The sequence below is a fragment of the Salvelinus namaycush genome, chromosome 8 (genome assembly GCF_016432855.1).
Source record: "Salvelinus namaycush isolate Seneca chromosome 8, SaNama_1.0, whole genome shotgun sequence".
In the NCBI taxonomy this organism is placed as follows: domain Eukaryota; kingdom Metazoa; phylum Chordata; class Actinopteri; order Salmoniformes; family Salmonidae; genus Salvelinus; species Salvelinus namaycush.
The window spans coordinates 5138010-5163031 of NC_052314.1; the positions used below are offsets into that span (position 1 = coordinate 5138010).

General features: G+C 42.6%; 1 protein-coding gene across 1 annotated transcript in view; it reads left to right on the forward strand.

Moving 5' to 3' along the window:
* Window positions 1-25022, forward strand: part of ano3 (anoctamin 3) — an 84899-nt gene that overhangs the window by 12499 nt on the left and 47378 nt on the right. Inside the window, 7 exon segments of the mRNA XM_038998555.1 lie at window positions 4607-4707; window positions 4937-4996; window positions 6981-7100; window positions 10101-10207; window positions 20741-20796; window positions 22823-22944; window positions 24596-24730. Of these exon segments, the coding sequence (XP_038854483.1) occupies window positions 4607-4707; window positions 4937-4996; window positions 6981-7100; window positions 10101-10207; window positions 20741-20796; window positions 22823-22944; window positions 24596-24730 (701 nt within the window).

A 25022-nucleotide genomic window follows, 5' to 3' on the forward strand; every position in this document is an offset into this window, starting at 1 on the left:
GAGCATACTTAAATTCACACAGGACACCGGATAAGACAGGAGAAATACACCAGATATAACAGACTGACCCTAGCCCCCCGACACATAAACTACTGCAGCATAAATACTGGAGACTGAGACAGGAGGGGTCAGGAGACACTGTGGCCCCATCCGATGATACCCCCGGACAGGGCCAAACAGGCAGGATATAACCCCACCCACTTTGCCAAAGCACAGCCCCCACACCACTAGAGGTATATCTTCAACCACCAACTTACCATCCTGAGACAAGGCCGAGTATAGCCCACAGAGATCTCCGCCACGGCACAACCCAAGGGGTGGCGCCAACCCAGACAGGAAGACCACGTCAGTGACTCAACCCACTCAAGTGAGAATCCCAAATGTTGTTCTGAAGGATTTTGAACTCTTATTATGGTCTTGAATTGGACTCAATTGGAACCCCCCCCCCCCCCTCCGGTCTTGGTCTTGACTCAAACCCCCCCACCCCCTCTGGTCTCGGTCTTGACTCTGCCCCCTACGGTCTCGGTCTTGACTCTGCCCCCTCCGGTCTCGGTCTTGACTCGGCCCCCTCCCTCCTCTGGTCTCGGTCTTGACTCGGCCCCCTCCGGTCTCAGTCTTGACTCGGCCCCCTCCGGTCTCAGTCTTGACTCGGCCCCCTCCCCCCTCCGGTCTCGGTCTTGACTCTGCCCCCTCCCCCCTCCGGTCTCGGTCTTGACTCGGACCCCCCCACCCCCTCTGGTCTCGGTCTTGACTCGGTCCCCCCCAGACCCTCCGGTCTCGGTCTTGACTCTGCCCCCTCCCCCTCCAGTCTCAGTCTTGACTCTGCCCCCTCCCCCTCCAGTCTCAGTCTTGACTCGGCCCCCTCCGGTCTCAGTCTTGACTCTGCCCCCTCCCCCCTCCGGTCTCGGTCTTGACTCGGACCCCCCCACCCCCTCTGATCTCGGTCTTGACTCGCCCCCCTCCGCTCTCGGTCTTGACTCGATCCCCTCCCCCCTCCGGTCTCGGTCTTGACTCGCCCCCCTCCGGTCTCTGTCTTGACTCTGGCCCCCTCCCCCCTCCGGTCTCGGTCTTGACTCGGCCCCCACTCCGGTCACGGTCTTGACTCTGCCCCCTCTCCGGTCTCGGTCTTGACTCGGACCCCCCCACCCCCTCTGGTCTCGGTCTTGACTCGGTCCCACCCCCTCTGGTCTCGGTCTTGACTCGGTCCCCCCCAACCCCTCCGGTCTCGGTCTTGACTCGGCCCCCTCCCCCCTCCGCTCTCGGTCTTGACTCGATCCCCTCCCCCCTCCGGTCTCGGTCTTGACTCGCCCCCCTCCGGTCTCTGTCTTGACTCTGGCCCCCTCCCCCCTCCGGTCTCGGTCTTGACTCGGCCCCCACTCCGGTCACGGTCTTGACTCTGCCCCCTCTCCGGTCTCGGTCTTGACTCGGACCCCCCCACCCCCTCTGGTCTCGGTCTTGACTCGGTCCCACCCCCTCTGGTCTCGGTCTTGACTCGGTCCCCCCCAACCCCTCCGGTCTCGGTCTTGACTCGGCCCCCTCCCCCCTCCGCTCTCGGTCTTGACTCGGTCCCCTCCCCCCTCTGGTCTCGGTCTTGACTTGGCCCCCTCCGCTCTCGGTCTTGACTCGGCCCCTTACCCACTCTGGTCTCGGTCTTGACTCGGCCCCCTCCGCTCTCGGTCTTGACTCGGCCCCCTCCGCTCTCGGTCTTGACTTGGCCCCCTCCGCTCTCGGTCTTGACTCGGCCCCTTACCCCCTCTGGTCTCGGTCTTGACTCGGTCCCCTCCCCCCTCCGCTCTCGGTCTTGACTCGGCCCCCTCCCCCCTCTGGTCTCGGTCTTGACTCGGCCCCCCCCCCCCTCCGGTCTCGGTCTTGACTCGGCCCCCTCCGCTCTCGGTCTTGACTCGGCCCCCTCCCCCCTCTGGTCTCGGTCTTGACTCAGCCCCCTACCGCCTCCGGTCTTGGTCTTGACTCGGCCCCTCCGATCCAACAGGTCCCAGACGTGCTCAATGGGATTGAGATCCGGGCTCTTCGCTGTCCATGGCAGAACACTGACATTCCTGTCTTGCAGAAAATCAGGCACAGAACGAGCAGTATGGCTGGTGGCATTGCCATGCTGGAGGGCCATGTCAGGATGAGCATGCAGGAAGGGTACCACATGAGGAAGCAGGATGTCTTCCCTGTAACGCACAGAGTTGAGATTGCTTGCAATGACAACAAGCTCAGTCCGATGATGCTGTGACACACCGCCCCAGACCATGATGGACCCTCCACCTCCAAATCGATCCCGCTCCAGAGTACAGGCCTCAGTGTAACGCTCATTCCTTCCACGATAAACGTGAATCCGACCATCACCTCTGGTGAGACAAAACCGTGACTCGTCAAAGAAGAGCACTTTTTGCCAGTCCTGTCTGGTCCGGCGACGGTGGGTTTGTGCTCATAGGCAATGTTGTTGCCGGTGATGTCTGGTGAGGACCTGCCTTACAACAGGCCTACAAGCCCTCAGTCCAGCCTCTCTCAGCCTATTGCGGACAGTCTGAGCACTGATGGAGGGATTGTGTGTTCTTGGTGTAACTCAGACAGTTGTTGTTGCCATCCTGTACCTGTCCCGTAGGTGTGATGTTCGGATGTACCGATCCTGTGCAGATGTTGTTACACGTGGTCTGCCACTGCGAGGACGTTCAGCTGTCCGTCTTGTCTCCCTGTAGCGCTGTCTTAGGCGTCTCACAGTAAGGACATTACAATTTATTGCCCTGGCCACACCTGCAGTCCTCATGCCTCCTTGTAGCATGCCTAAGGCACGTTCACGCAGATGAGCAGGGACACTGGACATCTTTCTTTTGGTGTTTATCAGAGTCAGTAGAAAAGTCTCTTTAGTGTCCTAAGTTTTCATAACTGTGACCTTAATTGCCTACCGTCTGTAAGTTGTTAGTGCCTGAACGACCGTTCCACAGGTGCATGTTCATTAATTGTTTATGGTTTAATTAATGAACATGGTCCTAAACGATATCATAACCGCCATTGATAAAAAACAATACTGTGCAGCCGTCTTCAGGGCTGGCCTGTTGTCTGGGCCTCTGGCAGTCTCTATGGGGGTGCCACAGGGTTCAATTCTCGGGCCGACTCTCTTCTCTGTATACATCAATGATGTCGCTCTTGCTCCTGGTGATTCTTTGATCCACCTCTACGCAGACAACACCATTCTGTATACATCTGGCCCTTCTTTGGACACTGTGCTAACAAACCTCCAAATGAGCTTCAATGCCATACAACACTCCTTCCGAGGCCTCCAACTGCTTTTAAATGCAAGTAAAACTAAGTGCATGCTCTTCAACCGATTGCTGCCCGCACCCTCCCGCCCGACTAGCATCACTCCTCTGGACGGTTCTGACTTAGAATATGTGGACAACTACAAATACCTAGGTGTCTGGTTAAACTTTCCTTCCAGACTCACATAAAGCTTCTCCCCCACATTTTATCTAGAATCAGCTTCCTATTTTGCAACAAAGCCTCCTTCACTCATGCTGCCAAACATACCCTCGTAAAACTGACTATCCTACCGATCCTTGACTTCGGCAATGTCTTTTACAAAATAGCCTCCAACACTCTACTCAGCAAATTGGATGTAGTCTATCACAGTGCCATCCGTTTTGTCACTAAAGCCCCATATACTACCCACCACTGCGACCTGTACGCTCTCGTTGGCTGGCCCTCACTACATATTCGTCGCCAAACCCACTGGCTCCAGGTCATCTATAAGTGTATGCTAGGTAATGCCCTGCCTTATCTCAGCTCACTGGTCACCATAACAACACCCACCCGTAGCACGCGCTCCAGCAGGTATATTTCACTGGTCATCCCCAAAGCCAACACTTCCTTTGGCTGCCTTTCCTTCCAGTTCTCTGCTGCCAATGACTGAAACGAATTGCAAAAATCACTGAAGCTGGAGTCTTATATCTCCCTCTCTAACTTTAATCATCACCTGTCAGAGCAGCTTACCGATCACTGTACCTGTAAATAGCACACCCAACTACCTCATCCCCATATTATTACTTACCCTCTTGCTCTTTTGCACTGTACGTTTGTTTATGTGTAACTCTGTGTTGTTTGTTTTTGTCGCAATGCTTTGCTTTATCTTGGCCAGGTCGCAGTTGTAAATGAGAACTTGTTCTCAACTGGCCTACCTGGTTAAATAAAGGTGAAATAAAATAAAATAAAAATAAAAATTAACAGGCATGGGAAACAGTGTTTAAACCCTTTACAATGAAGATCTGTGAAGTTATTTTGGGATTTTTATGAATTATCTTTGAAAGACAGGGTCCTGAAAAAGGGACGTTTCCTTTTTTGCAGAGTTTAGTACGTACTCTTTCCCATATTCTCCCTTCAGTTCTGTATTCATGACTCTTTGTCTTTCTATCTGGTTACAGAAACTAGTGTGAAACACATTTTTTTGACAATGCCTTGAATTTGTTTTAACAGCTTTTATTTATCTATTTGGTAAATGATAAGTTTATGACACTCGTAAGTATTTTCTCAAATATTGTCATCAGATTGTTAGATACTAGTTTTTTGTCACAAGCTAATTTCTAGTTTTGTGCCCTCTCGAAAGCCGTCTCTGACCAACACCGACATCATGTTTGTGAAGATCCATGCTCCGTGGGACACTCTTTGTAAATACGCTGAGCAGATGAATATCAGAATGCCATTCAGGTAGCACTTCATAAGAATACCTTCTTCATAATGCATTATAAACACATTTATAAGGGTTATGAGCTATACATAATGCATTATAATGCACGACATAAGCGTTAATAACTGCTAATCAAACATCTATAACAACAGCACATTCAATAAAGCATTAGGACTATTTGTATGGCTTGATCTGTTGGATTCTTCGACCCATCCCACAATATCTCATTTATTGTTATTTATCTTTCAGAAAGAAAAGTTACTTTACAGATTGGAAGAGCAAAACTCTGGGCAGGTAAGTGGATTTTCAGTGTGATCATAAAGTTCAGCCACAGTGTCACACCCTGGCCTTTGTTATATTGATTTTCTTTATTAGTTTAGTTAGGTCAGGGTGTGACATGGGGGATGTTTGTGTGTTTTGTCTAGTTTAGGGTGTGTGTATTGTTTAGGGGGTTTTGTAGAGTGTATGGGGTTGTGTTAAGTGTAGAGGTTTAGGAAAGTCTATGGTTGCCTGGTTTGGTTCTCAATCAGAGACAGCTGTTTATTGTTGTCTCTGATTGGGAGCCATATTTAAGGGAGCCACTTCACGTTCGTCTGTTTGTTGTTTTGTTTTCGTTCGTTTTTCGTCTTCCAATAAAAGAAGATGTATTTTTCACACGCTGCGCCTTGGTCCACTCATTATCCTCAAGACGATCGTGACACACAGTCTGCTGCTGAGCCGACTGGCTGAGCACTGCAGAGCACTTCTAATGAAATACACTTTCGGCAGCATTCAGCACAGCTGGAGTGACTCTGTTCTCTCAAGATGAGAGCTCTAGTTGTTATTTTATGATGCAGCCATCATCGGCCATCAGGGAGTTAGATGATCTGGCTGTAAGATGGAGCCATCATCGGCCATCAGGGAGTTAGATGATCTGGCTGTAAAATGGAGCCATCATCGGCCATCAGGGAGTTAGATGATCTAGCTGTAAAATGGAGCCATCATCGGCCATCAGGGGATTAGATGATCTGGCTGTAAAATGGAGCCATCATCGGCCATCAGGGGATTAGATGATCTGGCTGTAAAATGGAGCCATCATCGGCCATCAGGGAGTTAGATGATCTGGCTGTAAAATGGAGCCATCATCGGCCATCAGGGGATTAGATGATCTGGCTGTAAGATGGAGCCATCATCGGCCATCAGGGAGTTAGATGATCTAACTGTAAGATGGAGCCATCATCGGCCATCAGGGAGTTAGATGATCTAACTGTAAGATGGAGCCATCATCGGCCATCAGGGAGTTAGATGATCTAACTGTAAGATGGAGCCATCATCGGCCATCAGGGAGTTAGATGATCTGGCTGTAAGATGGAGCCATCATCGGCCATCAGGGAGTTAGATGATCTGGCTGTAAGATGGAGCCATCATCGGCCATGATCAGATGATCTAACTGTTTTAAGATTCAGCCATCATCGGCCATCAGGGAGTTAGATGATCTAACTGTTTTAAGATTCAGCCATCATCGGCCATCAGGGGATTAGATGATCTAGCTGTAAGATGGAGCCATCATCGGCCATCAGGGGATTAGATGATCTGGCTGTAAAATGGAGCCCTCATCGGCCATCAGGGAGTTAGATGATCTAACTGTAAGATGGAGCCATCATCGGCCATCAGGGAGTTAGATGATCTAACTGTAAGATGGAGCCATCATCGGCCATCAGGGAGTTAGATGATCTAACTGTTTTAAGATACAGACATTATTGACCATCAGGGAGTTACTTGCCTATCTCCCCCTCTACTTCTGTACTCTCTAAACAAAGCATGGAAGAGGTTAACTGTCATTTAATCACAGAGGGTGAATGGGTCAAACTGTCATCTAGCTCTACCCCAGAGGACTTAATTCAGGATTTTATTAATTAGTTCAGGATTAGTTTATCCTTCTATTTAAACATGTTCTGTTGTGTGTAAGAATGAGCGATTTAAGCTCTGTTAAGCCCAATAAGTCACCCTGAATAAAGTAAAGTGTCTGCAAAACAAATGACTCATAATAACGCAGTCTCCCGACGGAGATGTTTAGGAAGGTTCAGAAAGACCGTTGTAATTATAGGACTATAACATACTGTTTGTGTAGAAAGTATAAACAGTTAATGTATGTCATTGTGACACTAATGTGAGTCAGTTTACTCTGGTTGAGCCAGACTAACTACAAATTTTTATCACCGAGCAAACACAACAGTCTCTAGGATAATCCTCGTAATTAATTCTTTAATCCTCTATTTTCTGTTGTTTCTCACTGCAGCCGGTTCCATCTGAGGTGTCGTCAGATAAAGAGTTGGTTACCCAGGAACCCCATGAAGCTGGACAAAGAGGCCTTACCTGACCTAGAGGAGACAGACTGCTATACAGCCCCGTTCAGCAGGGCACGCATGCACCAGTAGGTTCTATACTTCAACCCCCTTAACCTAAACCCTAACCTAACCCCCTAACCTAACACCCTAACCTAACCTCCTAACCTTAACCCTAACTCTTACCTGACCTAGAGGAGACAGACTGCTACACAGCCCCGTTCAGCAGGGCACGCATGCACCAGTGGGTTACACACACACAGACACACACACAGACACACACACACAGACACACACACAGACACACACACACAGACACACACACAGACACACACACACACACACACAGACACACACACACACACACACACACACACACACACACACACACACACACACACATCTCTAACAGCTTGTGAATAGGGATAGAATAGATAGACTGGGTTATTTGTATTCTATGATGTGTGTTTGTATAGGCTGCATTGGAGAGTAGAGGAGGACATGATAAGGGCTATTATAATACAGCCTACAGCAGCGGTACCTGGTTCTGTTATGACAACCCCTAATCTCCCTTTCTTAACTCTTTTGTTTTCATCTCCTCATCTCATTCTGCCATTTTGTTTTCATCTCGTCTCATTCTGCCATTTTGTTTTCATCTCCTCTCATTCTGCCATTTTGTTTTCATCTCGTCTCTTTCTGCCATTTTGTGTTCATCTCGTCTCTTTCTGCCATTTTGTTTTCATCTCATCTCTTTCTGCCATTTTGTTTTCATCTCGTCTCATTCTGCCATTTTGTTTTCATCTCGTCTCTTTCTGCCATTTTGTGTGCATCTCGTCTCTTTCTGCCATTTTGTTTTCATCTCATCTCTTTCTGCCATTTTGTTTTCATCTCGTCTCATTCTGCCATTTTGTTTTCATCTCGTCTCTTTCTGCCATTTTGTTTTCATCTCCTCGTCTCATTCTGCCATTTTGTTTTCATCTCCTCGTCTCATTCTGCCATTTTGTTTTCATCTCCTCGTCTCATTCTGCCATTTTGTTTTCATCTCCTCGTCTCATTCTGCCATTTTGTTTTCATCTCCTCGTCTCATTCTGCCATTTTGTTTTCATCTCCTCGTCTCATTCTGCCATTTTGTTTTCATCTCCTCCTCTCATTCTGCCATTTTGTTTTCATCTCGTCTCATTCTGCCATTTTGTTTTCATCTCGTCTCATTCTGCCATTTTGTTTTCATCTCGTCTCATTCTGCCATTTTGTTTTCATCTCGTCTCATTCTGCCATTTTGTTTTCATCTCCTCATCTCTTTCTGCCATTTTGTTTTCATCTCCTCGTCTCATTCTGCCATTTTGTTTTCATCTCCTCGTCTCATTCTGCCATTTTGTTTTCATCTCCTCGTCTCATTCTGCCATTTTGTTTTCATCTCCTCGTCTCATTCTGCCATTTTGTTTTCATCTCCTCGTCTCATTCTGCCATTTTGTTTTCATCTCCTCGTCTCTTTCTGCCATTTTGTTTTCATCTCCTCGTCTCATTCTGCCATTTTGTTTTCATCTCGTCTCATTCTGCCATTTTGTTTTCATCTCCTCATCTCATTCTGCCATTTTGTTTTCATCTCGTCTCATTCTGCCATTTTGTTTTCATCTCCTCGTCTCTTTCTGCCATTTTGTTTTCATCTCCTCGTCTCTTTCTGCCATTTTGTTTTCATCTCGTCTCATTCTGCCATTTTGTTTTCATCTCGTCTCATTCTGCCATTTTGTTTTCATCTCGTCTCATTCTGCCATTTTGTTTTCATCTCGTCTCATTCTGCCATTTTGTTTTCATCTCGTCTCATTCTGCCATTTTGTTTTCATCTCCTCATCTCTTTCTGCCATTTTGTTTTCATCTCCTCATCTCTTTCTGCCATTTTGTTTTCATCTCGTCTCATTCTGCCATTTTGTTCTCATCTCGTCTCATTCTGCCATTTTGTTTTCATCTCGTCTCATTCTGCCATTTTGTTTTCATCTCCTCATCTCTTTCTGCCATTTTGTTTTCATCTCGTCTCATTCTGCCATTTTGTTTTCATCTCCTCGTCTCTTTCTGCCATTTTGTTTTCATCTCCTCGTCTCATTCTGCCATTTTGTTTTCATCTCCTCGTCTCATTCTGCCATTTTGTTTTCATCTCGTCTCATTCTGCCATTTTGTTTTCATCTCGTCTCATTCTGCCATTTTGTTTTCATCTCCTCATCTCTTTGACAAACTTTGTTCTTGGATTAAAAAACATCAAATAAACATTTGCTGGTCCTGGTAAGCTTTGCTATTTTAGTGCTATTTTAGTGGGAAGTTTATTAGATGAGTTATTGATATGTTTTAAGAATGTGATTGAGTGCAGACTGCCTTTTTATAAGATCTTAGTTGTTGGTTTCTTCTCTCCTCAGTTTTACAAATATGGATTCTTGTCTAGCAGGCTTGGCGATTAACTGATAGCAGACACTTTAGAAAAACTAGATGATTACTTCTTGGATTACTTTTAAATTCAGAAAGGATGTTTGCGAGAGAAAAAAATCATTATGACACCTTTCAGTTTTCTCAAAGACATTCAATTCAGCGTTGAAAAAATACCCAAGTTTTAAGTTTGTTCCACCTGAGCGAGTCTGACCACAAGTCAGAGACCACTATGACAACACACCAAATCCGTTTCGATGGATCTTTTTTGTCTTATTCTAATAATGCCTGTTAAGGGGGAAAGTAATCATAAAGTAAATGAAAGTAATCCAATTACATTACTGAGTTTGGGTAATCCCAAAATGACATTGTTGATTAACATTTGGGACAGGTAACTACTAACTGTAACTGATTACAAAAAAAAGAAAGTAACCTATCAAACTCTGCTGTCTAGAATGGATGATAATGTGTACTGTATCATAATTCTTTAGCAAATCCTTGCTAATGAGCCACTTTACAACCCCCCCCCCCCCCCCCCCCCAAGTAGGTTAACCCTATTGGGGCGATGCATAGTGGGACTGCCTTTCACGCCAGTGACCGGGGTTCTATTCCCACATCCTCCGTTTGCTATAAAAGACAATGATGACTTGTTTGTTTGTTTTTCTCTCTTCTCTCAGTTTTACCATCAACAACAGACATACGTTCTTCTCCAACTCCACCAGAAGCAGAATAGTCCACCATGTTCTCCAACGCACCAAGTATGAGGACGGGAAGTCTAAGATGGGTACGGAGCTACATTATCTATCTATCTATCTATCTATCTATCTATCTATCTATCTATCTATCTATCTATCTATCTATCTATCTATCTATCTATCTATCTATCTATCTATCTATCTATCTATCTATCTATCTACTTTATATATTGGGGGTTGTCCTTAAATCTTATTGCATCTTAGGCTTTGAAACACCCTGTGTAGACTCAATATTCATTGTACAAAACAAAATGCAGTATTTTACAATGCACATCTGAAATACAGTGACTGTGAATGATAATCCAATAATACTACAGTTCAACGTGATGGTACATATACATACTGTATATCCAATATAAACTCAGCAAAAAAAGAAACATCCTCTCACTGTCAACTGTGTTTATTTTCAGCAAACTTAACATGTGTAAATATTTGTATGAACATAACAAAATTCAACAATTGAGACATAAACTGAACAAGTTCCACAGACATGTGACTAACAGAAATTGAATAATGTGTCCCTGAACAAAGGGGGGGGGGGGGGGGGTCAAAATCAGTCAGTCAGTATCTGGTGTGGCCACCAGCTGCATTAAGTACTGCAGTGCATCTAAGTACTCCATGCATCATGGACTGCACCAGATTTGCCAGTTTTTGCTGTGAGATGTGTCGGGTTCACCTTGGGGTCATGATAGGGGGTGTACCAAATGTTTGATGTATTATAATAATTGATTATGCTTATGTTGTATTAATAGAAGGGGAGGGGTTATAAGACCCCTCCTCCTTACATGTATAGGGTCCTAGACTACAGATTAACAATATATATGCATTATAAGGTTTAATATTGTTAGTCTTTTCTAGTCTCTGCCTCTTATAAAGAAATGGTCTGAGAGATGTGTGACTGTGAGACAGAACTCTGCAGGGGAGTGAAAGAGATAAGAGACTAGTCAGACATTCCACTATAAATCAACTTGGTGAGTGGACATTTACTGCTGAGCCTTTAGATAACACTGAAACTCTTGTTTGTATAGCTGTGTGTGCATGGGTTTGGTCTCATGAGTAGAAGGTAATGACATAGGCAGTGACTGCAGGCTTAATAAAATAACTTGGACCCTTTCCTATTTTGCAGAACTAACTCGGAAACATGCGTGCTATGTTCCTGTTGTCAACTTCTGTCTGCAATTGCGTTAATAAAGGTTTTTGATTGATTTACTTAAAGATATTGTCTGAATGCTAATTTCACAAATGAGCCAATGATTGAAAAGGAACAAGGAACGAACCCCGACAGATGTTACCCCACTCTTCCACCAAGGCACCTGCAAGTTCCCGGACATTTCTGGGGGGAATGGCCCTAGCCCTTACCCTCCGATCCAACAGGTCCCAGACGTGCTCAATGGGATTGAGATCCGGACTCTTTGCTGGCCATGACAGAACACTGACATTCCTGTCTTGCAGGAAATCACGCACAGAATGAGCAGTATGACTGGTGGCATTGCCATGCTGGAGGGTCATGTCAGGTTGAGCATGCAGGAAGGGTACCACATGAGGGAGGAGGATGTCCTCCCTGTAACGCACAGCGTTGAGATTGCCTACAATGACAACAAGCTCAGTCCGATGATGCTGTGACGCAACGCCCCAGACCATGACGGACCATCCACTTCCAAATCGATCCCGCTCCAGAGTACAGGCCTCAGTGTAATGCTCATTCCTTCGATGATAAACGAGAATCCAACCATCACCCCTGGTGAGACAAAACCATGACTTCTCAGTGAAGAGCACTTTTTGCCAGTCCTGTCTGGTCCAGCGACGGTGGGTTTGTGCCCATAGGTGACGTTGTTGCCGGTGATGTCTGGTGAGGACCTGTCTTACAGCGCTACAGGGAGACAGGACGGACAGCTGATCGCCCTCGCAGTGGCAGACCATGTGTAACAACACCTGCACAGGATCGGTATATCCGAACATGACACCTGCGGGACAGATACAGGATGGCAACTTCCCGAGATACACCAGGAACGCACAATCCCTCCATCAGTGCTCAGACTGTCCGCAATAGGCTGAGAGAGGCTGGACTGAGGGCTTGTAGGCCTGTGTGCAATTATATCCAGTACTACTACATCCAGTACTATATATCCAGTACTATATATCCAGTACTATATATCCAGTACTACTATATCCAGTACTATATATCCAGTACTACTACATCCAGTACTATATATCCAGTACTATATATCCAGTACTACTATATCCAGTACTATATATCCAGTACTATAAATCCAGTACTACTATATCCAGTACTATATATCCAGTACTACTACATCCAGTACTATATATCAGTACTATATATCCAGTACTACTATATCCAGTACTATATGTCCAGTACTATATATCCAGTACTACTATATCCAGTACTATATATCCAGTACTACTATATCCAGTACTACTATATCCAGCATTATATATCCAGTACTACTATATCCAGTACTGAATATATAGTACTGGATATATAGTACTGGATAGTAGTACTGGATATATAGTACTGGGTATAGTGCTGGATATAGTAGTACTGGATATATAGTACTGAATATATGGTACTGGATATATAGTACTGGATATAGTAGTACTGGATATATAGTAGTACTGGATATAGTAGTACTGGATATATAGTACTGGATATAGTAGTACTGGATTTATAGTACTGGATATATAGTACTGGATATAGTAGTATTGGATATATAGTATTGGATATAGTAGTACTTTATATATAGTACTGGATATAGTAGTACTGGATATATTGTACTGGATATAGTAGTACTGGATATATAGTACCGATATAGTAGTGCTGGATATATAGTACTGGATATAGTAGTACTGGATATATTGTACTGGATGTAGTAATACTGGATATAGTAGTACTGGATATATAGTACTGAATATGCAGTACTATATATTTCCAGTACTATATATCCAGTACTACTATATATCCAGTACTACTATATCCAGTACTATATTTCCAGTACTATATATCCAGTACTACTATATCCAGTACTATATATCCAGTACCATATATCTAGTACTACAATACATTATACTCTAAACAGGTCAATGGTCGAGATGTTTAAGAAAGGGAAGGCATTAGCTAATACAGTGAAACGTATGAATTGTCTGTCTTCTTTCTGTTTTCCTCTGTCCTGCTGATCACATTTGTCTCGTTTGAATTGTGTCATTTATCTATGTGTCCATCGTCACGTGGCTCGCTGTTTCAAATCCTTTGGGGACATTCTGTTGAATACCATTTGGCTCTCTAGAAACTAAGGAAGGAAAGATAAGGACATCTATAATTTAGAATTTGGTGGCTTTGGTTAGTTATTAATGGTGGCTTTGGTTAGTTATTAATGGTGACTTTGGTTATTTATTAATGGTGGCTTTGGTTAGTTATTAATGGTGGCTTTGGTCAGTTATTAATGGTGGCTTTGATTAGTTATTAATGGTGGCTTTGGTTAGTTATTAATGGTGGCTTTGGTCAGTTATTAATGGTGGCTTTGTTTAGTTATTAATGGTGGCTTTGGTTAGTTATTAATGGTGGCTTTGGTTTGTTATTAATGGTGGCTTTGGTCAGTTATTAATGGTGGCTTTGGTTAGTTATTAATGGTGGCTTTGGTTAGTTATTAATGGTGGCTTTGGTTAGTTATTTATGGTGGATTTGGTTAGTTATTAATGGTGACTTTGGTTAGTTATTAATGGTGGCTTTGGTCAGTTATTTATGGTGGCTGGTCAGTTATTAATGGTTGCTTTGGTTAGTTATTAATGGTGGCTTTGGTTAGTTATTTATGGTGACTGGTCAGTTATTAATGGTGGCTTTGGCTAGTTATTAATGGTGGCTTTGGTTAGTTATTTATGGTGACTGGTCAGTTATTAATGGTGGCTTTGGTTAGTTATTGATGGTGACTGGTCAGTTATTAATGGTGGATTTGGTTAGTTATTAATGGTGGCTTTGGGTAGTTATTAATGGTGGCTTTGTTCAGTTATTTATGGTGGCTTTGGTCAGTTATTAATGGTGGCTTTGGTCAGTTATTAATGGTGGCTTTGGTCAGTTATTTATGGTGACTTTGGTTAGTTATTTATGTTGGATTTGGTTAGTTATTTATGGTGGATTTGGTTAGTTATTAATGTTGGCTTTGGTCAGTTATTTATGGTGGCGTTGGTTAGTTATTTATGGTGGCTTTGGTTAGTTATTTATGCCTCTGGGTTATAGTTACTTATTTATGCTTCTGGGATTTGGTTAGTTATTTATGCCTCTGGGATTTGAGAGTAGTTGTGGGGGCAATTATAATGTATTTTATAATGCAGGACTTGTTGTGTTGGTGTGGGTTGATTAAAATGTAATCCACTGTAGTTGGTATTCTTCCAATGCTAGCTGATCCTTTAGTCTACTCCATGACCTATCATTCTGTCTAATGTTGCTGTTGTTTTCTCTCCCTTCCACAGACTGATCCCAGATCGGTTTGTGCTGTATAGCGATGGCCATAGGAGTTGGATAAGATATGATATTTAGGCAAAGCATTAGCTATACAGCACAAACAGATCTGGGGACCATGTTAATCCACAGACTTTCCTTTCTCTCAAACCATCCATCTCTCCCTTAGTCTCAGATCAGTTTGTGCTATCTTGCCGACTCCTTTGGTCTTGAACAAGACGGCACAAACAGATCTGGGACTAGGCTTGTCCCTCTCATTCAAACCTCTTGTCTGTTTGCCCTGTTACTTGTTTGCTGATTAGAGTTTGGCCTTGAAGGGCTCTATGTAATATTATAATACTGTGACCTCTCCATGCCTCCTCAACCAATAAGATCAGAGCGTGCCAAATGAGTGACAAATCCTCTTCAAATCCCCTCCGCCGTGCACGTGACCTAATGTAGTACTGAAATCAGAGGATGACGTTAACTGTCAGAGAGACCTACTCCTGCCAAGGGATGAACTACACATCACACACACACACACACACACACACACACACACACACACACACACACACACACACACACACACACACACACACACACACACACACACACACACACACACACACATACCGATCTCGTCACTGAATCAGACATGCTAAAGGATTATTGCTTAGTAGTGTCCGGCTAAAACAGGAAAATGTTGACAATGTTTGCTAGAACATTTACCTTAGCTTACATTCCTCCTCTTACCAATACTACTACTAGATACTACTACTATATTACTACTAGATACTACTACTAGATGATACTACTACTAGATACTACTACTATATTACTACTAGATATTACTACTATATACTACTACTTGATACTACTACTAGATACTACTACTAGATATTACTACTAAATATTACTACTAGATACTACAACTAGATACTACTACTAGATATTACTACTATATACTACTACTATATACTACTACTAGATATTACTACTATATACTACTACTAGATACTACTACTAGACACTAATACTGTATACTACTACTATATACTACTACTAGATATTACTACTATATACTACTACTATATAATACTACTATATACTACTACTATATACTACTACTATATACTACTACTAGATACTACTACTAGATATTACTACTATATACTACTACTAGATATTACTACTAGATACTACTACTAGATACTACTACTAGACACTACTACTAGACACTACTACTAGATATTACTACTATATACTACTACAAGATACTACTACTAGATACTACTACTAGATACTACTACTAGATACTACTACTAGATGTTACTACTATATACTACTACTAGATACTACTACTAGACACTACTACTAGATATTACTACTAGATACTACTATTATACTACTACTAGATACTACTACTAGATACTACTACTAGATACTACTACTAGATATTACTACTAGATATTACTACTATATACCACTACTAGATATTACTACTAGATTCTACTACTATATACTACTACTACATTTTTTAGATTTTTTTATTTAACCTTTATTTAACCAGGTAGGCTAGTTGAGAACAAGTTCCCATTTACAACTGTGACCTGGCCAAGATAAAGCAAAGCAGTGCGACACAAAACAACAACACAGAGTTACACATGGAATAAACAAGCGTACAGTCAGTAACACAATAGAAAAAAATAAAGTCTATATACAGTGTGTGCACTGAGGAGGTGAGGCAATAAATAGGCCATAGTAGCGGAGTAATTACAATTCAGCAAATTAACACTAGAGTGATAGATGTGCAGATGATGATGTGCAAGTAGAAATACTGGTGAGCAAAAGAGCAGAAAAGTAAATAAAAACAATACGGGGATGAGGTAGGTAGATTGGATGGGCTATTTACAGATGGGGTATGTACAGTTGCAGCGATCGGTTAGCTGCTCAGATAGCTGATGTTTAAGGTTAGTGAGGGAAATATAAGTCTCCAGCTTCAGCGATTTTTGCAATTCGTTCCAGTCACTGGCAGCAGAGAACTGGAAGGAAAAGTGGCCAAAGGAGGTGTTGGCTTTGGGGATGACCAGTGAGATATAACTGCTGGAGCGCGTGTTATCGTGACCAGTGAGCTGAGATAAGACGGAGCTTTACCTAGCAAAGACTTATAGATGACCTGGAGCCAGTGGGTCTGGCGACGAATATGTTGCGAGGGCCAGACGACGAGAGCATACAGGTCGCAGTAGTGGGTGGTATATGGGGCTTTGGTGACAAAACGGATGGCACTGTGATAAACTGCATCAAGTTTGCTGAGTAGAGTGTTGGAGGCTATTTTGTAAATGACATCGCCGAAGTTGAGGATCGGTAGGATAGTCAGTTTTACGAGGGTATGTTTGGCGGCGTGAGTGAAGGAGGCTTTGTTTTGCGAAATAGGAAGTCGATTCTAGATTTAATTTTGGATTGGAGATGTTTAATATGAGTCTGGAAGGAGAGTTTACAGTCTAGCCCAGATTCGTCTGTAGGACTGCCAGATGGTGAAGCGTTATTCATCACCCCAGAGATACTACTACTAGATATTACTACTTGATACTACTAGATACTACTACTATATTACTATTAGATACTACTACTAGATATTACTACTAAATATTACTACTATATGACTACTAGATATTACTACTAGATACTACTACTATATACTACTACTATATACTACTACTAGATATTACTACTAGATACTACTACTAGATACTGCTACCAGATACTACTACTAGATACTACTACTAGATATTACTACTAGATACTACTACTAGATACTACTACTAGATACTACTACTAGATATTACTACTAGATACTACTACTAGATATTACTACTTGATACTATTAGATACTACTACTATATTACTATTAAATACTACTACTAGATATTACTACTAAATACTACTACTATATGACTACTAGATACTACTACTAGATACTACTACTAGATATTACTACTAGATATTACTACTAGATACTACTACTAGATACTACTACTAGATACTACTACTAGATATTACTACTAGATACTACTACTAGATACTACTACTAGATACTACTACTAGATACTACTACTAGATATTACTACTTGATACTACTAGATACTACTACTATATTACTATTAGATACTACTACTAGATATTACTACTAAATACTACTACTATATGACTACTAGATACTACTACTACATACTACTACTAGATATTACTACTAGATACTAATACTATATTACTACTAGATATTACTACTATATTACTACTAGATATTACTACTAGATACTACTACTAGATACTACTACTAGATATTACTACTAGATATTACTACTAGATACTACTACTAGATACTGCTACTATATATGACTACTAGATACTAGTAGGTACTTCTAGATACTACATTGAACAAAAATATGACTAGATACCAACAATGCCCTCAAATCTTTAAGTCACTTTGGATAAAAGTGCCTGCTAAGCGGCATATATCATAGTTATATTAGCGTTTATAAAAGCTTCCACTTTGCATGGAAGATCAGGCTAGACCCTTTGCATGGAAGATCAGGCTAGACCCTTTGCATGGAAGACCAGGCTAGACCCTTTGCATGGAAGATCAGGCTAGACCCTTTGCATGGAAGACCAAGCTAGGTTGCCTTGCCTCCATGGATAGTTGGACTGTCATCCATCCATGTATTGTCCCATGTCCATGTCCATCCTCTTTTTGTTAATATCGGTCTGTATGTTAACCTGTTTGTGTGTACAGTAAAAGCATGCTTTCATATGATAGAAAGCACTTGTTATTGTGAAGTCTCTTATATATTGCAAGAGGTCCCCTTAACCTTAACCCTTAAAACCCAAAATAAAATGATCCCCAGTCCCCACTAATGTGTTTCAGTCTAGAGCATTTTTCTAGTTACGTGTCCGCCACTGTGTTGTCTGTCTGTATATAACACAATATAACCCGCAATAGGACAGCCCCTACACCCCACCAATATACTATAGTGTTTCTGTCTGTCTAGAGCGTTTTGCTAGTTACGTCCTCTGTCCTCCATTGTCTCAACAGCTCCTCCTCTATGTTGTGAGTCTCTACTAAATTATTATGGTCACCATGACCGGAGACTGATCTCTCAGTCTGTGAGCTTCTGGGAAGGTGCGTATCTGTGTTGGTGATGTGATGGTGGCATCATTTGGGCCCGTATTCAAAATCTGTCTTGTCTTCAGAGTAGGAGTACTGATCTAGGACCAGGTCACCGTCTCTCCATATAATCTGATACAATCTGATCTAGGACCAGGTCACCCCCTCTCCATATAATCGGATACAATCTGATCTAGGACCAGGTCACCCCCTCTCCATATAATCTGATACAATCTGATCTAGGATCAGGTCACCCCCTCTCCATATAATCTGATACAATCTGATCTAGGACCAAATCACCCCTCTCCATAAAATCTGATACAATCTGATCTAGGATCAGATCCCTCCTGTCCATGTCATCTTATTCGTTCTGATCTAAAAGGCTAAACTGATCCTAGACCAGCACCCTTTTACTCTGAGACTTTTTGTAGCAGAGATCCTGGGCAGAGAGCCAGTAGAAACGGTCTGGACTTAATGTTGTTGACATCCCCTGTCGTTTTATTGACTTGGATACCTGTAACAGTTGGATACCTGTAGCAATATATATACACTTTCTACTTTCAGATTATTCATATTTTGCATAGATATTTATTTATACATGTTAATCTCATTTAGATAAAATCTCTTTATTTATACAGGTTAGTCTGATTGATATAAAATCTCTTTATTTATACAGGTTAGTCTCATTGATATAAAATCTCTTTATTTATACAGGTTAGTCTCATTGATATAAAATCTCTTTATTTATACAGGTTAGTCTCATTGATATAAAATCCCTTTTTTTATACAGGTTAGTCTGATTGAGATAAAAATGTATTTGTACAAGAGAGACCCGTACTATCTGTAGTATTATACAGTGACACATTGACACACGTTAATACAGTATATCTCCATTGAAATAATCAACACAGTTTATTATTTAAAGTGAGACATAAAAATGAAATACAAATGTCTATGTTGATTGTGTTGTTTTACTATGTTGTCCTTCCGTGTAGTGTTGCTTGTTGACCGTTGTGATCTTATGTGTCTGTGGTCGTCTCCGTGGTAACGATGCTGCATTGTCTCAGCGTTTCATCCATTGATAATAGAGCTAAGTGTTATCTCTCCATGGCTAAAGGGAGTCTGCTGTAGGCCTATGTACAGTGCACTTCCGCTTAAAGGGATCAACAGCTTCTAGTGATCAAGCTGATATTCTCTGAAACTAAGCATATCAAAGGGATATATTACAAAGCAGGACCAAGGAGTTAGCCAGCTAACTTGCCAAAATATTATGAAATTACTTTTTATTTTTTTTAGAAAGATGCGCTTGACATGGTCATGGTCTAATGTCTAGCTTTTTTAATGAATCAGAAAATTCAAAAATGATTTCTGTTTGTTTATCAAAGTTACCTGGCTAACTCATTGTTCCTGTTTTTGTAGTATACCCCTCATTTTGTTTTCCAGGCTATACTGTGACTAGCCTGCTACAGACACCCACCATACTCCACCTAGTCTCCCTAGGGAGACGGTTTGCCTCCCACAATTAACAATGTTCCAGCAGCATACCCAGCTAATGCAGTTAGCCTTAGGTTTAGGATTCCTGAGACTATGCTCCGTCCGAAATTAACAGAGGACACAATTATCTAGTGCAAGAAGCTGAGAACCTAATCAAACTTTTATCACCACACCAGGGGGGGGATAATGCTATCGAACATAACTAGCTCATCATTGAGCTTCTCTCTTATATAATGCATTATAATAATCATTATTATAATTATTATAATCATTACTAGAACTGTGGACGTTTTAGATAGAATCCTCATTGGAGGCTGATGCGTAATGGTGATTGGGAGTCTGGCAATGTTTGAGTCTTGGGAAGGGAAATAAATATGTTTTGAATTATAACTTGATTTTTCCAGTCTCTATTAGTGCTTCTAATAAAGTGTGTTTGTTCTTCTATTGTAGGTATCAATAGGTTACTGGGCAATGGGACATATGAGGCTGCATTTCCTCCGCACGAGGTAAGAACATTGTTAGCCTCTCTCGATAAGAGAGTCTGCTAAATTATTAAAATACAGTGGCTTATGAAAGTATTCACCCCCTTGGCATTTTTCATATTTTGTTGCCTTACAACCTGGAATTAACATTTTTTGGGGGGTGGGGTTGTATCATTTGATTTACACAACATGCCTACCACTTTGAAGATGCAAAATATTTTTTATTGTGAAACAAACAAGAAATAAGACAAAAAAACAGAAAACTTGAGCATGCATAACTATTCACACCCCCCCAAAGCCAATACTTTGTAGAGCCACCTTTTGCAGCAATTACAGCTGCAAGTCTCTTGGGGTATCTCTCTATAAGCTTAGCACATCTAGTCACTGGGATTTTTGCCCATTCTTCAAGGCAAAACTGCTCCAGCTCTTTCAAGTTGGATGGGTTCCGCTGGCGTACAGCAATCTTTAAGTCATACCACAGATTCTCAATTGGATTGAGGTCTGGGCTTTGACTAGGCCATTCCAAGACATATAAATGTTTCCCCTTAAACCACTCGAGTGTTGCTTTAGCAGTATGCTTAGGGTCATTGTCCTGCTGGAAGGTGAACCTCTGTCCCAGTCTCAAATCTCTGGAAGACTGAAACAGGTTTCCCTCAAGAATTTCCCTGTATTTAGCCACATTCCTTCAATTCTGACCAGTTTCAAAGTCCCTGTAGATGAAAAACATCCTCACAGCATGATGCTGCCACCAACATGCTTCACTGTGGGGATGGTGTTGTCGGGGTGATGAGAGGTGTTGGGTTTGCACCAGACATAGCGCTTTCCTTGATGGCCAAAAAGCTAAATTTTTGTCTCATCTTACCAGAGTACCTTTTTCCATATGTTTGTGGAGTCTCCCACATGCCTCTTGGCGAACATCAAACGTGTTTGCTTATTATTTTTTTTAAGCAATAGCTTTTTTTCTGGCCGCTGTTCCGTAAAGCCCAGCTCTGTGGAGTGTACGGCTTAAAGTGGTCCTATGGACAGATACTCCAATCTCTGCTGTGGAGCTTTGCAGCTCCTTCAGGGTTATCTTTGGTCTCTTTGTTGCCTCTCTGATTAATGCTCTCCTTGCCTGGTCCGTGAGTTTTGGTGGGCAGCCCTCCCTTGGCAGGTTTATTGTGGTGCCATATTCTTTCAATTTTTTAATAATGGATTTAATGGTGCTCTGTGGGATGTTCAAAGTTTCTGATAACCCAACCCAAGTTTTTTTATAACCCAACCTTGATCTGTACTTCTCCACAACTTTGTCCCTGACCTGTTTGGAGAGCTCCTTGGTCTTCATGGTGCCGCTTGCTTGGGGGTGCCCCTTGCTTAGTGGTGTTGCAGACTCTGGGGCGTTTCAGAACAGGTTAATACACTGATATCATGTGACACAGGTGGACTTTATTTAACTAATTATGTGACTTCTGAAGGTAATTGGTTGCACCAGATCTTATTTAGGGTCTTCATAGCAACAGGGGTGAATAGATATGCACTTTTCAGTTTTTTATTTTTTATACTTGAATCAAGTAATTTTTTTCATTCCACTTCACAAATTTGGACTATTTTGTATATGTCCATTACATGAAATAAAAATAAAAATCCATTTAAATTACAGGTTGTAATGCAACAAAATAGGAAAAACGCCAAGGGGGATGAATACGTTTGCAAGGCACTGTATAAATACTGTCTAGACATACCCCTTGTTGGGTGTGTTTCATGTGGCGTAGTCGGCAGGTTTTGATTTATTCAGAACTCCACCTGTTACATAAGGCTATTTGCTTCTGTTTTAGGGTGGATACAAAAGTATGGGATTAGGCTAGTGTCTACCTGTCTCCCAGTAATATACAATATATACGTTTACCTGTCTCTTTCACTCGTGTGAATTCTCTGCGTTTTCTGTTTCTGTCCCTGGACGGCTATAGAAGAGTTGGCTACAGCACCATACAGTATGAACTAGGCTAGGCATCACTATATACAGTACCTGTCTTCCAGTAATGTTAATTGTGTTCTGTACTTCTTTTTTCAGGGTGGATACAAGAGCAGACACCCTATTAAGACCCACGGGGCCCAGAACCACAGACACCTGCTGTACGAGAGGTGGGCTCGTTGGGGCATGTGGTACAAGTACCAGCCTCTCGACCTTATCAGGTGTGTGGTGTGTGTGTGTGCCTTTGTGTATGTGTGTGGAGTCTGTATTATGAGCCCGGGCTCTCCTCTCTGGCTCCAGACATGTCATTTTTCAGGAATAAACCTCTCCACAGGCGAACTTTCCTTCTCAGAAGTCGTTTCTGAATTAAATAGAGTAGCCAGGTCTGATCTGTTCCAATTTAAAAGTCGACTCACAACCACGGGGGGCCGGGGAGTTTTTGCTAATCTGTCTTCTCATTGGACTTCTTTCCTCTGCATTTCATACAACTAGGTCTAAACAAGTAAAAATTTAGAAGTCCACTCCAGTTGTAAGGTTTCTTGTTCATTGGACATATTTTCTCTGCATTTAACACAACTGAAATACAGCTGTACAGTAGGTGTAACTCTGAATAGGTCCAGTTTAAAGTTCATCGCCTAGCCGGGAGGTTTTTTGCTAGTCTATCTTTTTCGTTGGACTCGTTCAACCCTGATGAAGGTCTATTGACAAAATGTTGGTGTGAGATGCATTAAAATTGTTAGTTGTGCATCCAAGATCACCTACTTGTATGTGGTGGAATTCCTTTACTTTCTATGAATAGTTTTCTCGTCCATCCACCTACAGTAGAAGCACGCCATATGTGCATAATATACTTATTTTAATTCATGGACTTATTTCCTGTCAGTCAAACAATGGTGTTTTCTTGTCACATACACCAGATAGGTGCAGTGAAATGTGTTGTTTTAGCAAATTAGGGTTAAGTGCCTTGCTCAAGGGCACATCGGCAGATTTTTCACCTTGTCAGCTCGAGTATTTGAACCAGTGACCTTTCCGTTACTGGGCCAACGCTGTACCTGCTGCCGCTAGGGGGTCCAATTGAATCAGTCCATGTCGGGGAGTTTTTGCTAATCTATCCTCTTTATTGAACTTGTTCCCTGCCACGCCTGTTCTTTGCCTGGTTGGTTACAAAGTACTTGTTCCCTGCCACGCCTGTTCCTTGCCTGGTTGGTTACAAAGTACTTGTTCCCTGCCACGCCTGTTCCTTGCCTGGTTGGTTACAAAGTACTTGTTCCCTGCCACGCCTGTTCTTTGCCTGGTTGGTTACAAAGTACTTGTTCCCTGCCACGCCTGTTCTTTGCCTGGTTGGTTACAAAGTACTTGTTCCCTGCCACGCCTGTTCTTTGCCTGGTTGGTTACAAAGTACTTGTTCCCTGCCACGCCTGTTCTTTGCCTGGTTGGTTACAAAGTACTTGTTCCCTGCCACGCCTGTTCCTTGCCTGGTTGGTTACAAAGTACTTGTTCCCTGCCACGCCTGTTCCTTGCCTGGTTGGTTACAAAGTACTTGTTCCCTGCCACGCCTGTTCTTTGCCTGGTTGGTTACAAAGTACTTGTTCCCTGCCACGCCTGTTCTTTGCCTGGTTGGTTACAAAGTACTTGTTCCCTGCCACGCCTGTTCTTTGCCTGGTTGGTTACAAGGTACTTGTTCCCTGCCACGCCTGTTCTTTGCCTGGTTGGTTACAAAGTATTTGTTCCCTGCCACGCCTGTTCCTTGCCTGGTTGGTTACAGGTACTTGTTGACTGCCAGGCAAATACAGCTGGGTCTGAATTTAAAGATCGACCATGTTGGGATTAGCGTATGCTAATTTATCTTGTTCATTGGACTCTCCTCTCCAGGCGTTACTTTGGGGAGAAGATTGGGCTGTACTTTGCCTGGCTGGGTTGGTACACTGGCATGCTGATCCCGGCAGCTCTTGTGGGTCTCCTCGTTTTCCTCTACGGATTCCTTACCATGGACACCAGCCAAGTCAGGTCAGTCAGGACACACCACACCGGAGCTTCTGCGTCCCAAATGATACCCTCTTCTCTTTGACCCGAGCCCTTATAGGCACCCCAAATGATACCCTCTTCCCTTTGACCCAAGCTCTTATAGGCACCCCAAATGATACCCTCTTCCCTTTGACCCGAGCCCTTATAGGCACCCTAAATGATACCCTCTTCCCTTTGACCCGAGCCCTTATAGGCACCCCAAATGATACCCTCTTCCCTTTGACCCGAGCCCTTATAGGCACCCTAAATGATACCCTCTTCCCTTTGACCCGAG